This window comes from Camellia sinensis, chromosome 12 (genome assembly GCF_055761805.1).
Source record: "Camellia sinensis isolate YWXY chromosome 12, ASM5576180v1, whole genome shotgun sequence".
Classification (NCBI taxonomy): Eukaryota; Viridiplantae; Streptophyta; class Magnoliopsida; order Ericales; family Theaceae; genus Camellia; species Camellia sinensis.
In genome coordinates this window covers 26,667,501-26,684,747 of record NC_138972.1, presented here as the reverse complement: position 1 = coordinate 26,684,747, position 17,247 = coordinate 26,667,501, and the positions used below count along the sequence as shown (strand labels likewise).

Sequence of the window (17,247 nt, the reverse complement as noted above, 5' to 3'; positions counted from 1 at the left end):
TTTGGTGTGATGTTCTTAACATAGCCCTATTTAACCCAAAAAAGAAAAATAAAAAACTAAGGTGCTAAGCATGAATATTTGATGACATGAAAAGCAACAAATGTCAACAGACAACAAAACACACTGCTCAGCCTAAATTAATTGAACTGATGCAAAACAATATTCTACATATATGACAAAAAAAACATACTGATCATATTCTGTCCAAGCAACAAATCAATTAGAATGGATGATTACTGTACATTTGAAACTTAAATATCACATGGTCAGAACAAAAAGTAGATTCTGATGGAAGAAGAAACTGAGGATCAGTTCATTTATTTTGATAATCATGAATTAATCATACAGTCGAAAAAGATCTTGATGAAGTAAACATACTAATTTCCAATTCATACAACATTATCAGCAAAGTCAAAATGTGGTCATTTGCCAGACAATGTAATGTAGGACAGCTTTTTGGATTTTCAGAACAGAGGCTATTTAGATTTGGGTTTGATTGTAAAGGATTTTCGGGCTGAAAAGTGCACTTTTTGAGGGCTATGAATGATATAACCGGAAAATAGTAACTTGGGTATGTACAAAAAGAAGAAGAAAAAGAAATAGAAGAAGAAATAGGTGTTTCACCCTCGAAAGGGTTACGCCAATCACACACAAACACAATCTCAAATTCTCATAATTTGAACTCTATTAAATCATTGAGAGTACACATATATTTATAGGCTAAAGACTCCCTTACTCCCTACTCAAACAAAGGATTAAGACTCAAATTTAGAAACTAAAACTACAAAAATTCTAGACGAACTATTACTATGACTTCTAATTCTACTCCAACTATGACATAAATTCAAAATAAGAAACTTTGACCTTTTTTACCACTCAGACTATTCTACACATAACAAAACATATAGATAATAGGGGTAGTTACAAGCTAGTCCTGTGGACTGGACTTATTTATCAAAAAGTACACTCCAACTTTCAATGATAAATTTATCACTTAAAAAATGTTTTTTTTTTAAATGCAATTCAACTATTTCCCACATCATATTTCAATACAAACTAACACAAATAAACTAAGAATAAAACAAATTCACAAACAAAAGTCAAATTTGATAAATTTATCAATATCATTACTACTAACAAATTATCATTCCACAAACACAAAACACATCTAAAAAGTTTGAAAATGTTCTCATTATCAAAACAAGAGGCAAATATGTTAAAAAATAAACAAATTCACTTGGGACTTGTGAGTAAATAAGTCTAGTCAATATGACCTGCTAATAATTATCCCCATATCATAATCCATTTAATAATTGGATCCAAAATACAAACCATGGACAACCTAAACAATATGAGCCTCTACTTACACAACAACTGTATCTCCTTGCACCTTTTTTCTATTTGCAGCCCATCAAAAATTAAAAAATATGCACCTTTCCAAATCCTAACTCACAAACCTACCCTCTAACAGCTGTAACCACCATCTCTGACTGCCGTAGCTACCATCTCTAACCACAGCAACCACCAGCCCTCCCCAACCTCCTACACCATTACATAGCCTCCATCCCCCTCAGCCCTCCCAAGCTCGGGGACCACCACATCGCAACCATCCCCAACCCAACGACCCCACTATACAACCTTCCCTATCCAAGTGGCCATCACTTCGTAGCCTCCCCTCACCCTTCCCCAACCTCAAATCTAGGGTTTTCATAAAGGAAGGGAAGAGGATCTAGAGTTCTCAGAGAAGAAAAGGAGGAAGTCGTTGTCATCAAGCTACCGAAGTTGAACAAATCGTCTCTTTGCAGCTTCATGGCGTCGGTTCAATGCTCAATGTTCGAATATAGATAACCAGAGACAAACGAATAGCGTTTGTTCATCGAACAGGATGGTATAGTTCACTGGGGAGTCATCGAACAAGTTCACTAGGGAAGAGGAAGGGGGAGGGGGTGCGCGCAGTAGGCCAATGGCTATGGGAAGGGGTTGCGGTGGTTTTGGAGAGAGATTGTAGTGGTTTGCTGGTGTGGAGGAAGGGTTGTCGTGGTTCATCGAGATGGAGAGGAGAGGTTGTATTGGTTCGCAGGGTTAGTAGAGAGGTTGCGGTGGTTATAGGAAGGAATGGTAGCAAGTTGGAAAGGTTGTGGCGTTGGTTGTCGGTGCAATTGCCAGTAGTAATGGCAGTTTGGGGGTGTTTGAAAAACTAGGATTTATAATTTGTAGGGGAGTTTTTTTTTTTGGGTAATTTTACATGAGGATAGAATTGTAATAAAAAAAAATTAAAAAAAGGGATGTGAATTACACTGACCACACTTGAGGTTTGGAGAAAATACAGTAATCTTGGCATAATTACAATGAGTTCCCTAAAGGTTTTAATTTATGTAAGACTTAGTCCCTTTTTCATCAATCATTCCTTGGCCAAATGGATAGAAAAATGATGTTAACATATTTACACAATCTACATTAGTTCTGGCCCATTTAGCCTCACTAAAAGGGAGGTCAATGTTATTATGTCAAAATTGTTGGACATACTATATTTTCTCCAAAACTTTAGGAAGGTTAAGTGTAATTTACTCTAAAAAAATAAAATAAAATAAAATAAAACAAACAAACAAAAGAATATAAGGAGTAAAATTTGTGGTGTAAATAGAAGCTCCCCCTACAACCCATCTCCAACAATTATTGAAATTACCATAATACCTTCAACTACTAAACACTATCATGGACACTTTTCTTTAGACCAAAAAGGCTTCTTGACGATCATGGGACCCTTAGACTTTGTTTCGAACTTCCAAAGCCTATCGTACTTGTTTAACATGCAATAGATGTTACATCACAATGTCTAGTTGGACCTTCTCCATTCATCATTCACAATATAATTCCAAAACAAAAGTCTAGTTGTTGCCGGTAGTTGGAATCAGTCACAAAATTCCTTAAGTGCCGTAATGATGTGATGTGATTTTTCAAATTGTAATAGTCACAATATCGTTAAGTGGTTCATTTACCCTTGTCATTTCCGATATCCACTAGGGCTACAAAATGAACCAAACTACTCACGCTCAACTCGTGTTTGGCTCGTTAAAAACTCGTTGAAATTGACTCATTATGTAACAAGCTAAGCCTAAACATGTTTTAAAGCTCGTTAAGTTTTCAAGCTAAACTTCAACAACCTATTACTTGGCTTGACTTAGTAGGTTTGCAGCCCTAGAATCCGCTCTCTTCTACTAAAAATTTCAATGGCACGTTGAAACTCCATGAGCTCACCATAACTTAAAAGATCACAAAATTAATAAAAACTAAAATTTAGTATCGACATATTCAACACAATGAAACTGAGATTCTCACCAAAATATGATACTAGCAAAATGGGAAGGGAAAAATACTGACAAACACTACAAGAATTTATGTTGTTTCTAAACTAATAAATCAATGTAAATTTGAGGTAATAGAACAATGCATTCTAATCGAATTCACACAAAAAATCATCAAAAAAGACAAATAGGTGGGGAGAGAGAATAAATGAAACCAAGGCCTAGGCTGATGGTAAGGGAAAGCCTTTCGCATGCATATGTCCTGGGTTTTGAGCTTCGATACTTCCCCCCTTCCACACCAATATTGTAATTAGATTCTTGGTCCTATCTCAAAATAAATAAACAACAACAACAACAACAACAACAACAACAATAATAATAATAATAATAATAATAATAATAATAATAATAATAATAATACTTTTGGGAGGAGATACACGATGGTGAACTGAAAGGCATCCATAAAAGCATGAGTTAATACCATGATAGATTTCACCATGACAGAAGTTTTGAGAAGTCATAGGCTATATAGAGTATAGACAACAAAATAATAATAATAATAATTTAGAGAGAGAGAGAGAGAGAGAGAGAGAGAGAGAGAGGAATTTATAGTATGTAATACCTGCACATTCATCTTAGGATGAAGATCCTCTATACTTTCTACACGGCTTGCAAAATATCTGTGAATCATTAAATGGCTATCTCTTCAGAATAATATTTGACAGATGATGACATTCAAAGCATAAAAATAAAAGCTGATATTCAGCCAAGAAAACAAACTATAAGTCCTATTAACCATACATCTTAAATAACTACATCGAAAAAAGACACGCGATTCAATAATAGAGAGCCGACTATTATATTTCATATGATTTTCCAGAAAAGGGGGCAGTTTTTCTGAAATCTAAATTGCCAGCTTAAATAAGTCCTATTAACTATTTAAATAAGGCCTATTAACCATACATCTTAAATAACTACTTCATCAAAAAAAGACAAGTGATTCAATAATAGAGAGCTGACTATTATATTTCATATGATTTTCCAGAAAAAGGGGCAGTTTTTCTGAAATCTAAATTGCCAGCTTTGTGTGGAGCAATTTTCAGTTCCATCGGATATTGAAAGTGCTGACTGGCTAATTGGGATCACCAGCCAGGTTTATTGGAGCGTAATGTTAAGCTCTGGGCCCCATTGGTATTCAGGTCCCTGGTGTGTTGTTTGACAGTTAATTTTTTTGGGTCAGTTCAACATTGTTTTGCAATTTTCTAATATGATTTGGTGATATTAGTTCCTATTTTTTGTTGGGTGTTTGTTGACTGCTTGCAGCACCCACTAAACAAGAAGGGGTGGGGGGGGGGGGGGTGTTGGTGGTCGGTTGAAGGGTTATAATAATAATGCAAAATGATAAGTGCAAAAGAATGAAATAGAATTTTAATTATATACTGACTTGGTGATGCAAGAAAGCACCAGTAATTCTAAATACTTACAGTGTTGTTGAGTTCACTGTTGCTGACAGTAGTAGACTTCTGAGAATGAATGCCATCTGAAGTTGTGCGTAATGACAAATCAACCTGGAAAGTTCCCTTAACTGAATGGCTGATTTCTAGGACTTTGCATTTGACAAATTGTCCCTCATGATATCCAGACAATGGGTCAGAAACCCATAAGTCCGTCAATTCAGTAAAATGGACCTTTCCATAATGGTGTGGATCTATTTTGATGAGCATTCCACCCACACCAGGAAGAATTTTGGAAATCCTGCTGCCCACAACATCACCTTCGTGAATATGGTATGTTACATTCCCATTCAAGTGATTGCTTGTGTCATCTATCTTAATAGTTTCACAACCAAGTGTTCTATCAGGAACAGAATAAATTGGACGCAGCACGAAACGTAACAACTTTTTCTCCTTATTAGCACTTAAAATATAACCAGATATTGCTTTCCCCACAGTATAGCGCTTCTGGAATTCCTGAAGTTCAGTAGGTTCACGTGAACTGTCAAGAACGTGGAGCTGAGCCTTCACATGTCGAGATATTGTTAACCAGATCCATTCACCATCCAATTTATAGACATATCCAGTTACATGTTGCCCAATTGAATAACTGGGGGTGTTGCCTCCCATTTCTGTAGAACCTGGATAAGCAATTGCATTTGGATCAACTTGAGTGATAAAACAGATACTAGAACAAAGTTTGGGTCTTGTGCAACTTAGACCAACTAATGCACCAGCAAGGGCTGATTTGATACATGTTGCAGTCTCAAACAGAACAAAGAGGAAAACTGAGGACATGGGTTAAGGGAGTGGCCTTGGATCTCACCGAGCATTGCTTTGAATAGACCCAACCAGAGAAAAAGGATAAAAACTACACCCAGTAGATAAAAAAATATCTACTCTTTTAATATATTAGCCATAAGAAACATCCAACGACAAGTAGTCAGCAGCATGCTCAGGGACCAAATTTTGGGAAAATGGAGTAGAAATGAGTGGTCATGGTAGTTAAGTACTACTTTCTACAGCAACAAAAAGATACATATAAAATATGTCTGTGTGTTTGTGTTTAAAACAGTTGCTTAGGCACGAAAGAGATGCACATTAAATACAGGTGTGAATGCCTTTTCATCTGTGCTCATACACAGATGAGGATGATCCCTAGAGCAATGCCCAACAACTATTAACAGACACATATAAGGTGTAAGCTTTTCTATTTCTGAGTTAAACATATTACAAGATGTAAGCATTTCAACGAATTTATCTTCAAGTGGGATAACTACAAAGACAATTAATAGCATAAGGTGAGTCATGCTACAATAAAGTATACCGTTTTTTTTCCACCGGGGATGAGAGCCAGATAGTTGATCTTTTTTTGGTTTTGAGAATTTTTGGGGTGATCTCAGGGCTAATTTGGAAAAAAGTAGTGTGGTGGGCATCAATTTGCAACTAATAAGCTTCAACAAATGGCTTCGCTTCTAGGATGTGGTATTGAGGTACTTTCGTTCAAGTACCTGAGACTTCCACTGAGGGATACTCCTAGGAGTGAATCTTTTTGGAATCCAGTTGTGGAAAAGATTGGCAAGAGGTTGAAAGGGTGACGCAAGGCTTTACTCTCACGTGGGGGTAGATATACTCTAGTTAAGACAGTTTTAAGCGGTATTTCCATTTTTTTTTTTATTATCTTTGTTTAGGATTCCAATTAAGGTTGCAAGATCATTAGAAAAGTTGATAAGGTCCTCTAGGTAGGTAAGGATGAGGGTAAGAAGGATCATCTAGTGAACTAGGAAATAGTTTCCTTCGCAAAGGAAAAGGGGGATTTGGCCATTGGTAACATTGTGGCTAGAAACATGACTACTTGGCAAGTGGTTATAGAGATTTCCAAATGAATGTGACACACTATGGCATTCTGTTATTAGAAGCAAGTATGGGATTCAGGGTAATGGTAGGAATTCACAGGTGGTCTTTAGGGGTAGTTGTCGTGCTCCTTGGAAATCAATTTCTCATCTCTATCCACTTTGGTCTCATTATCTTTCTATGATGGTGGATAATGGGAACTTGTTAGATTTTGGGAGGACGTTTGGGTGGGCTCTTCTTCCTTTGTTTCAAATTTTCCACATTTATATAGAGTGGCCTGGTCTCATAATAGTTCTATAGCTTCCATGGCTTGTTTCTTTTTGGCTCCAATTTCTTGAAATTTCAATTTTTTTAGGAATCTCAATGATAGCGAAGCTGAAGAGTTGATGTCTTTGTTGTCAAAAGTTAATCATATTTCTTTGGCTCCTCTTTCGGAAGACAGAAGGGTTTGGGCTCTTCATTCATCAGGTATTTTTTCTTGCAAGTCTTTTTTGGCCAAATCATTGATAATCCTAAAGTTCCTCAATTTCCTTTTAATAAAATAATTTGAAAGACTTGTGCTCCTCTTAAGGCAAAGGTGTTCATGTGGTCCTTGGTTCATGGATCATTTATTTTTGCACTATCCAGTTGCTTTGAGTTTATGGCATAGATTGTTTCTTTTGAAGAATGCTATGTGGGTGGCCCCAAAAGGCAGTGTGCATATGCTACTAATTGACTTTTGAGCTTTGGGTGCATCGAAGAAGGCCAAAGTGCATTGGTATTGTGCCATCTTTGCGACTTTTTGGGTCATTTGGTTGTAAAGGAATGCACGGGTTTTCGAATATAAATTTCGGGATGTGGATTTTTTGTGGGATAAAATTTGTCATGTAACCTCCTTTTGGGCTTCGGTGAATGCTCTTTTTAGAGGGGTTCCACTTTTTAGAGATTGGTTGTCGATGTGTGACATGTAGAAGGATTTTGATGTAGTCTTGTTTGGGTTGTGTACTTTCTTTCTTTTTTATCCTCTTTGTAGAGGATGCCTTATCCTCGTTTCTTTTTGTTCATTAATAAATCTCTTTGTTGCTGATCAAAAAAATACTACAATAAAGGATACAAAGTAGCATTACTGGGATGAACTATTTTGAGATGGAAGAACACTATGATAAGTAGATATGATGGAACACAATTTGTGATGGAAAATAAAGTTAAACGGCTCTAGTGCTGGGGTTATAGTCCAAGTTCAAGATACTGCTTGCATAAAGGGGAGGAGTAGAAGTGTAGAAAATGATTCAAGGTTACAAGAAAAGAATGGTGTACTTAGATAAGAAAGAATGAAAAACACAAGTTGTGTTGCCAATTCAACTACTTGGAATAAATGTCAACCAACTTTGGGTGATATGTTAACATATTGAAAGGACAAGTATGCTGTTGAGGGAACCCAGTGAATAAAAGCTTTGATATAGACTATAAATAAAGAAACTTCAGACATTTGTACCTGTAACGAGTGAAGGTCTGATAGACAATTCCCACTGATAGTTTTTCCTATTGTTTTCTGATTTATTGGTCTTTGAAACAATTACTGCGGTCAGTGTTTGTCCAATTCTGAAGTCTTTAAAGGGATTTTCAACAGCATTATCATCATTTGCCTGCCACGACACAAGTTTAACTAGTATATACAGCCAAGTAATTGGAAACCCATATAAATCTAGAGACAATAATCATAGATGACTGTACTGTACCATTGTGTCAAAAAAATAAAAAATAATAATTGAAAAATATTCACCTCTGTGATATGTACCCTCCCATGGAAACCAGATCCAAATTTCAATTTCAGTTCCAAAATCTTTATTTCAGTAATCTAGCAATAAAACACAATTGCATAATCTTAAAAAATAAAGAAACCATGACAACAGGTTTTTGTGGTCAAATGAAGCCTTTAAATATTAACACCAAGATGGAAATCCAACAAAAATAGATATTTCTACCTCTGCCTGAACAACAGCTCCCACATCATAGCCAGACTTCTTTTTTGCTCTTTTTGAACTAGAAGTCTCTGTAACCTCACTTACAGATTTAAGTAGCAACAGCAACCTCCCAGTTGTTGCAGGGCTTGGCAAAGCCATGATGGTGGCAATGACACTACATTACATAAACAATTTCAACTTGTGAATCCACAAAAAAGCATATATAATTTTGAACCTATAGAGTTTCAAAAATATTTGGAAAGAACCTCTCCTAGAATTGGATTAGTAAAGTTGGTTTATTCTTTAAGTTTGATTACAGCTTTTCTTTTTACTTTTTAATTTGCATATTAGGGTATTTTGCTAATTTTACTTTTCAGTTATATTCTGATTGTCTTTTGTTCTTTATTACTCAGGTAAGCTTTCAATATCATGAGTACGATTCTGTATAGGTCCAACCCTTAGCTTTACTTAATTTTCAAGACTACTTGGCTCCAAATTTTCAAGATTAAATCGTCTATAAAAGTGATGCAGTGGAATTACTTTGAAGCCCTGAATGAGGAATTTGTTGGAAGACAGTTACTAGTGGTATGTGATGCAACCTCTTGCAGATGTGATGCCAAAAGAGTCTAGGGGGGATTGCTTCAGGATTTCCTCACTGTTTCTACTGTCTCTTCCCATGTAGTCCTTGTTCACTGAACCCACGCATTCTGTCAACCACCAACTGCTGTTGTAACACCCTAGGTATTTCTATTAACTGACACGTACATATTTCTCATTTCAATGCTTGAAATGCCTGGAATTAAATTTTCCTTCTTCGGTGTATGATACACTTAAAAGACATACTTTGATGGTCCTTTGGCATGACTAGAAAGATTTGTTCTTTGAATAAAATACACATGTTTTGCTATCCAATGTTTATAGCCTTGAAGTTCTGTCATTTGATATGAAATGAAAGAAAACACAGAGACAAGAAAGGAAGAATTATATTTGCATACGGTAAGCTATATATAATTATATTTCCCTCATCAAGATGCTGAAATGGCATGGTCTAATGTTCTTAACATTTATATGCAATGTGTGGAAAACATAATCAGGATTAGTGGTAATTTAAGTGTGATTAGTGAATTTAATCAAGATTAATTAAACTTAAACATGAATAATTAAGTCAAGTGCGATTAGTTGCCTGAACTTGATTAATCAGTACTAACCTAGCTTAATTAGTGTAAACTTGATTAATTAATATTAATCATGTATTGGTAGAGACATCCAAGCACACACCTCACTTAGGAGTGTGAAACCTCATACTTGAATAGATAGATACATATATAGGGGAGACAAGTGTCTCTCTAGTAATAAAAAACAACGGAAAATAGAGAGAGAGAGAGAGAGAGAGAGAGAGAGAGAGAGAAGAAGAACCTAGACTTGCCCCTAGTTTGAATTGAGGTAAAAAAAAAAAAAAAAATTTATTATTATTATTATTATTATTGATAGGTAAAATTCATGTTCACCTTATTGTTACCTTTAATTGGTTGATTTTATGCTTTGACACTTACTCTAATTGAATTTAAGCTTTTGAGTAGGAAAATAACTGAGTTCTTGACAAGAAGAATCTGAACAGGTTGCACTCTTTTCACCATATCTCCTAAAATATGTGAAATTTTGATGTGAAATTACTACTATTAGAAACTAGACTTATGGGAGTTCAATTTAGAGTCAATTTTGCCCAAACCCAAGTTTGTGTGAAGGAGTTATGCTCATTTGAAAGTAACTTACCTTTGCTGAAAATCAGTGCACAGGCAGCAAAAGTTTTGGGTCAATTTTGATTGCAAATTTGTATTAATTGGGAAAGAAATAAATGGTATGGCCTATACCATTGGAAACATATAGGAGTCTAGTTTCTAACACATCAAACGGAGCTCGATTTCAAGTTTTGTAGTGAGAGATATGATTATTTTACTAAAAGGTGTCGGTGCTGCCTAGGGGTGAAGGAAAAACTGCCTACACTGAACAGATCCCGGTTTTTGGTCTGTTTTCTGCACTGTTGGACTGTGTTGCGATTTTTTTTTTTTTTTCCTGGAAATCGGTTCAGTGTTCGGTTTTGGAGATTTCACCCGGATAGAACCGAACTTAACGGATTGTGCTGAATTTACCGAACATTCAAATAATATACAAGCATTACCTCTTACTGTTGTTGAATTTGATATTTGATGAATTAGTCTTGGTGCAATTATGTTGTTGTTTGTTGGGTAAAAACAAGCCTTATATTTTAATTAGATTGATCTATAAAATATATATATATATATATATAAAGGCAATTATTATTTTTTTAAAACAAATGCACAAACCGGTAAACTGCACCGAATCAAACAAAACCGAATTTACCTGTCCGGTCCGGTTTACTTGTTCTAGTCAGTCTGTTTGGTGCCATAGTTGTAGAAAACCGATTTTAACAATTCTGTCAAAAAAACATGCAAAACCAGACTGAACCAGACTGATTTCACCTACTGCTGCCCGCACAATTCGAATCGCATTAAAATGGTTTCAAACTTATTTTCTTCATCTAATTCAGCCCCAAATCACACAGAATTTAACTCGAACATGTTTTGAGATATTAGCAAGGGCCTAGTAAGCAACATGGTGGAAACTTCGATATACCTTAAACAAGTTAATTTAAGAAAATGAATTTCAAACTGAATTAAAATTGCTATAATTTTGTTGAAATGGATTGTGTACAAACATGCATTGTTTTTTATGATGCAGGTTGAATTATATTTGGACTAACCTACATTTTAAGGGGGAAAAGAGGTGAGTGGCGATAAATCACTATTTATTTTGCAGTACAACTTCTTTGAAAGTTAAATCTACCCTGTATTCTTCGAAATAAAATGTTTAATCAAGGATATCATATGTTTATTATATTTAATGTATAAAGATGATATCTATGGTTTTGGTTATGGTTTTAACTGTTTTGGGAGCAAAGTACTACATGAAACTAAGTGCTTCATTGTATTGTGAAAATACAATGGAAGCCACCTCTAGAATTTTTACGAGTCACCTCTTGGATCCTACATATCAGCTTTTGTCCTGGGCTGCTATTGGGGAACATTAATCTACTAATCGTATTGGTATTGTGAAAGTTATCTTAGAATGCGGTCTTGACATCATCGAAGTCAACCTAGTTATGTTTCGTTTTGAATTTTCTGGATGGGCATTATCACCATCGAAATGCATAAGATATGTTAAATTTCAAATGCAAATTTAGCTTTTAAGTTTTGAACAACTTATAATTATTGGAAATGAAGATATCCTTGTCTCTAAATAGCTTTGATACATCACAATTCATTGGGCTTTAATTCACCTCGCTTCCCTATATATGTAGGAGATGATGATAGAGCATGAAGATTTCATGTTTGAAGCTAAGTGTTTATGTGAATAGACAAGAAAGTTTGTATGCATAGTTGTTGGATAAAAGACAAAGCCCTGAAGTTTGAAAGCTTTGTACACGTTTATCTTTGGAAAGAACATGACGTTCTCTTGTAAAATTATGTACTCCTTGTGACTGAGTTTGTAAAAGGCATAAAAAATAATAATGTATGTTTCATTTCATTTACTTATGCACTTCCTCTGAATGGATGTCGTGGAATAAACAGGTCTTCCAATTTAGTGGCTTCCGCTTTTCAAAGCAGTTTTCCCCCAAATTTTCCGTAAGTACAATGCTTTTGTTTAGTTAGGCCGTTGACTATTGGCTGGTCACTACTCCATCTCAGTTTGGGGTGGAATGCAGTTGTGACAACTGTGGACTTCTTAAGCCACATCATACTACTACAGAACTTTCATGCCAAAATAAAGCAATCATACTTCAATAATAGTAGAGGGCGAGCACATGAATACAGGCTACAGCTATTGTCAGATTCTGTCAGATACTTACTTCAGTATAGAGGATCACATAATCCATATCATACTTAAGAAAAAGTAAATTTAAAAAATCATAAACTATGAAACCATGGTTCCATTTCAAGGCAGGATCCACTTTAAGCTTTTCATAATTAAGTTCTAAATAACGTCGAGTTTTGTTTTATATTTCCTTAAAGCACTGCTGCTTCAGTTTTACGTATCTTAAGTTATGTTATGTTTTAGGAGTAAAAAATTATTCAGCATATCCACATCTTCCAGACATGGGCTGTAGTGCTAAAATGTGGTTTACATTTTGTTAATAGATGTGTTATTGGGTCCCTTGTTTTGGCCTTAAGTGTGTTAAGATAAGTTTCACTAGTCATAACTTAAGCAGCTACTTTGCCTTATTCCTACCCCACAAGCCTCTTTCATACACTAACGAAACCAAACCAGTCTAAGTCTTCCCCTTCCCCTAAGTTATTCATTTGTGGTGATCATATAATTTTTTTCTTTTATCATTGCATCTATCCATCTTTGTTGTATATGATCAAACCATCTTAACATGTTCTCCCACAAAACCCTAAAAAGGTTGCCATCCAAAAATTTCAGCAACCATCCTTTGAAAATTCAAAAAATCCAATCCATTTTTATCCATAAAACCTACCTTTTCGAAAATCCTCAAAACACAAGTTTACCAAAACCTAATCTTGCCAAATATTCAACTATAGGCCGCAGTATTCTAATTTTCAAGTGCTGTCAAAGAATATTTGATTTGAATTTTAAAATAAAATTAAAAAAAGAAAGAAACAAAGAAACTGCATGCACAAAGTATTGATTAAATTACACCAAAAATCATGTTTCACCTTTGACCATTAACATATTGTCTTGGAGGGAACATTTGTGTGTTGTAGTCGGTCAGTGAGGCATATCCAACAGCAAAGTTATATTGTGGTATTGACAGAACCTGCTCCACAAGTAACACAATAGGAAGAGAGAGATCAAAATAAGTATAGATCACTAACAGTGAATTCTTGTCAGACTAAACAAAAACATCAAACACTTGCCAAGTAAGTATCTTTCACAATCTCCACCATTGCATCAACAGTTTGATGTACCTCCAGTTCTTTGTGTGATTCCTTTTTGCGTTTCTGGAATAAACAATAGCATAATTCATGTTTAAAAAGTCAAGGAGGAGAAAGAGAAGGGAACTACAGATGATCTTCGTTAGTGAACCATGAGAAGTGAAATGTCTAAGACAGTAGCTAAATTTAAAATATAACATCACACCTCATCCTATAAACTTTAACAAATGAAATATAGGTGTATGGAGATTCCCTAAGACGTGAAAGCGCAACAATATAATTGCACTCAATGTGCAGCAAAACGTATTCACCAGAGACCAAAAGCATTAACAGAGTTGGAAGAAGAAGAATATCAGAACTGAGAAAGATCATCCCAAATCACAATGATAATATGTGACTGAGGAAGAGGTGGAAGAAGCAAGGGAACAGACAACATCTGGTACATCAACAGTACATCAACATTTAGACACCAAGGCAAACGCAAACCTTCTTGTTAATATCAACTTTAGAAGTTTCTTCTCTCAATATATCAACAAATGCTGCCCTTAAAGACAAATCCACAAGGTGTTCAATCTTGGCAACATCAAGAACCACAGCTCGAATGATGGACCCAGTTTCCACAGTAATTCCACCTACTGCAAAAGATTTGTTGCACCAAACAGAAGTATTACATCTTGAGAGATAATAAATAACTGATTCATGAAATTTTCAAATAAAGGACTTTCATTGATAGTGCGTAACAAAACCAAAAACATCATTATACTTCTCAAAGCTGACGACAACTCCAAAATCTTTCACATCACTAACTTTTCCTTCAACAACACTGCCAATGCTAAAATCTTCAACCCAATTTAACCCAAAACTTTTTGAGTCAGATAACTGCAGTTCAAAGATGAAAATATTACATATCCAGAACATGGTCAAGAGAGTCAACAGCAGCATCGAAACAAATATGCAGGATAGTTACAGAGCAGAAGTAACATCTTACATAGGAATCTCAAATGTTAAATGAATAAATTCAATTTACAACACATTGTACAGTTTCAAGCAAAAAAGGTAAAAGATACAGAAAACAGTAATGTGTTTTTTTTTTTTTGGCTCATATATCATATAAGCGTTCTGAAGAATAAGGAACATAAAAGGAGGAATGTAGAAGGTACTTTAAAATTTTTAGGAAGAATATAAAGAATTTCCACCAAAATGCTTGAACAACTAAACCAACCAGTGAAAGGCTCCAAAAACATCATTCTTTGAAGTAAGTTTCGCAAAGCTGCTCTACATTTTCCACAGGGGCTTCTTTTCTTTTCCAAGGGATGGCATTTTTCCCTTAGCTTATTCACTAAGCTATCCTTACCAAACAAGACAAGTGAGTTATCCCACAATTAAGATCCCACCCTACACAATGCCCATATGGTTTCAGCTGGAAAATTAAGGCTGTGTTTGGAACGATTTACAAACGTTGATTCTACCCCCACGTTCCAATATGATGTTTGGATAGGTATTTGGAACTAATTTTCTACAACTCTGCAGAAAACTTTGTGTGTGAGGCGCGATTTTCAATTTTTTTTTTTTTTTTTTTTTTTGGAATTTGGCCTAACCGGGGAGGGACCGATGTAAGTTGTGAAAACTTAGGCGAGCTAATCATTAGATAGATGATGCCATTGACAAAGACAAGAACTGATGGAAGGAAGTCAGGTGAGCAATGCAGCAACTACGACACGGCCATCTACTCTTTCCAGTACAGATAACGAAGTAAAAACTAGGAGGAAAGGTAGGGGCAGAGAAGGGGGCTACGTCCTCCCAATAAAAAGAAGAAAGAGAGTACAAAGCATCGAAGAACCCCTTATCGAACGGCCGACGTATTTCATTCTGGAGAAAAAGCATACGATCTCGTATGAGATTTGGATCGATAGCTGGCATATGTTCCCAGAACGCACCCAGCATTTGCTCTCGTTGGAGCTTCTCGTTTTCCACCTGACTTCTTGCTCAATTCTCTCAAGTCTTATAGTGAGATCCATGGCTACTCAAAGCTCTTTCTTGCCGACTTCTAAGTTTGGCCCCGTCTCTATTTGGCAAAGGTCGCCTGGGTTTTTTTATTGCATGAAAAAAAGAGGAAGCATAGACAAGAGCAAGAGCAACGGTTTACTCGGTTGAAGCAATAGAGGCATAAATCAAGCTAGCAGCAGACCTCGTGGCAAAGCTATAAGTCACAAATTTTATATCAATAGAAGATCCCGTGCCTGCAGGATAAGCTTACCCCGTGTTGCATTCGTGATGCGCAAAGCCAAAGTTCTGAGCAGTCGTCTGATCTCTTTCGTCGAACTGTTTCAACAAGTCCTGAACGTAATCAATATTCGGAAATGGCTCCAGAGCGAGGCATTCTTCCCATTCTGCTTGTGTTACTGTGCCTATTTCTGATGACAATAACCAGCTTGGTTTGAGAACGTCCTAGCCCTCCGATAAGCCTGATTGTGTTGTCTTATTTTGACTTCTGTTCGGGCCGAAGAAGAAGGGATTTAGACCTAGGAGAGATCAACAGCGGTAAACTTGTTCTATGAGTTAGTTAGTTCTCCAAGGAACTTTTTGAAAAAAGGGTGAAATGGTCGTAGATCAGGAGTTGAATTCTTACGCCTGGTTCACTAGGTTCTACCACAGCAAGGCCCAATAATAAAGTCTACTCAGGAGGCTGTGCGCGGGGCCCCGGCATGCCCCTACTGAATCCGGGGAAGCCGGTTCTTTCTGATCTAATGGTGCCGGGCTTTCTCGAGCCTATATCTACCAAGTTCTTAGTTGGTTAGCTAGTCTCATTAGTCCCCAGCTTTAAGAATGATTTGGGAACACGGAGTATTTACTTATGCGTCGCTGGATGGAACAATGGTTGACCTACGTCAAATGGTATGCAGAAGTGGCTCTATCTCCTGAGGTGACCCTATAAGACTTCTTTAAAGCCCCTGTTTTACAATCGTCTTGGAAGATTGATCGTACTGATGATGAATTAGTACGCTTTGGTCGCCAGTGGCGTTTATGGGACATGGTGGCTGAGAAGGGCTCCACCCTAAGGTACCAATCCTTGGGGAAGGCCGTATGGGTGAAAACCCTATTTTGATTCTAGGAGGTTTCAGTGGGTCGTACTTAGTTCTGGCTTTGGGACTCACCCAACCAAGGTCAGGGAGAGGGTTGGTGACGTACCCACCAGCCAGCCCTCAACGAACCATCAAATATTCAATAAAGTAAAAATCCCATAGGGCCTCTTCATCCAACCGGCCTCACCGACGCTACATCTGCACACATAAAGACCCAAACGGAGAAGAGAAGCAAGGCGTGCCAATCAAATTTTACAAAAGAAAATGGAAGATGCATCTATTCTTAAGGGTAAAATGTACTTGTAAAAGGTTATGTCACTGATGCTTTTCTGTTTTCCAATGTTAAAGAGCCAGCGAAGCTGCTCTTCCACATGGGAACGCAGAGGTTCCGGCGCCTTCTCATTGTCTAGGAGAGAGAGCCCTTTCCCTCCTTTTCTACTGTAACCAAAGTAGATCAACTAATATCATAGAGAAAGAGAGAGGAGCGCGGCTTAATAGCCTAAGTAGCGTCCACCCAACTCTCTCTCTAATTGGAACTGAGATGACTCGAATCATTCTTATTCATCTAGGATTGAAAGCCCGGTATTCGTATA

General features: G+C 36.4%; 1 protein-coding gene across 4 annotated transcripts in view; it reads right to left on the bottom strand.

Annotated features, from left to right (window-relative positions):
- The window catches only part of LOC145789023 (rRNA biogenesis protein RRP5-like), an 87,554-nt gene that overhangs the window by 7,999 nt on the left and 62,308 nt on the right, over window positions 1–17,247 (bottom strand). Inside the window, exons 6-14 of one of the 4 annotated variants that reach the window (XM_082898158.1) lie at window positions 14,058–14,206; window positions 13,554–13,637; window positions 13,353–13,453; window positions 8,617–8,770; window positions 8,415–8,489; window positions 8,127–8,277; window positions 4,790–5,439; window positions 3,928–4,003; window positions 1–3,629 (exon numbers count right to left, since the gene is read on the bottom strand). In XM_082898158.1, coding sequence (XP_082754284.1) covers window positions 3,941–4,003; window positions 4,790–5,439; window positions 8,127–8,277; window positions 8,415–8,489; window positions 8,617–8,770; window positions 13,353–13,453; window positions 13,554–13,637; window positions 14,058–14,206 — 1,427 coding nt within the window. In that variant the 3' untranslated portion in view covers window positions 1–3,629; window positions 3,928–3,940. The remainder of the gene's footprint in view (window positions 3,630–3,927; window positions 4,004–4,789; window positions 5,440–8,126; window positions 8,278–8,414; window positions 8,490–8,616; window positions 8,771–13,352; window positions 13,454–13,553; window positions 13,638–14,057; window positions 14,207–17,247) is intronic. The other 3 variants (XM_082898160.1, XM_082898157.1, XM_082898159.1) reach the window with 3 other exon arrangements.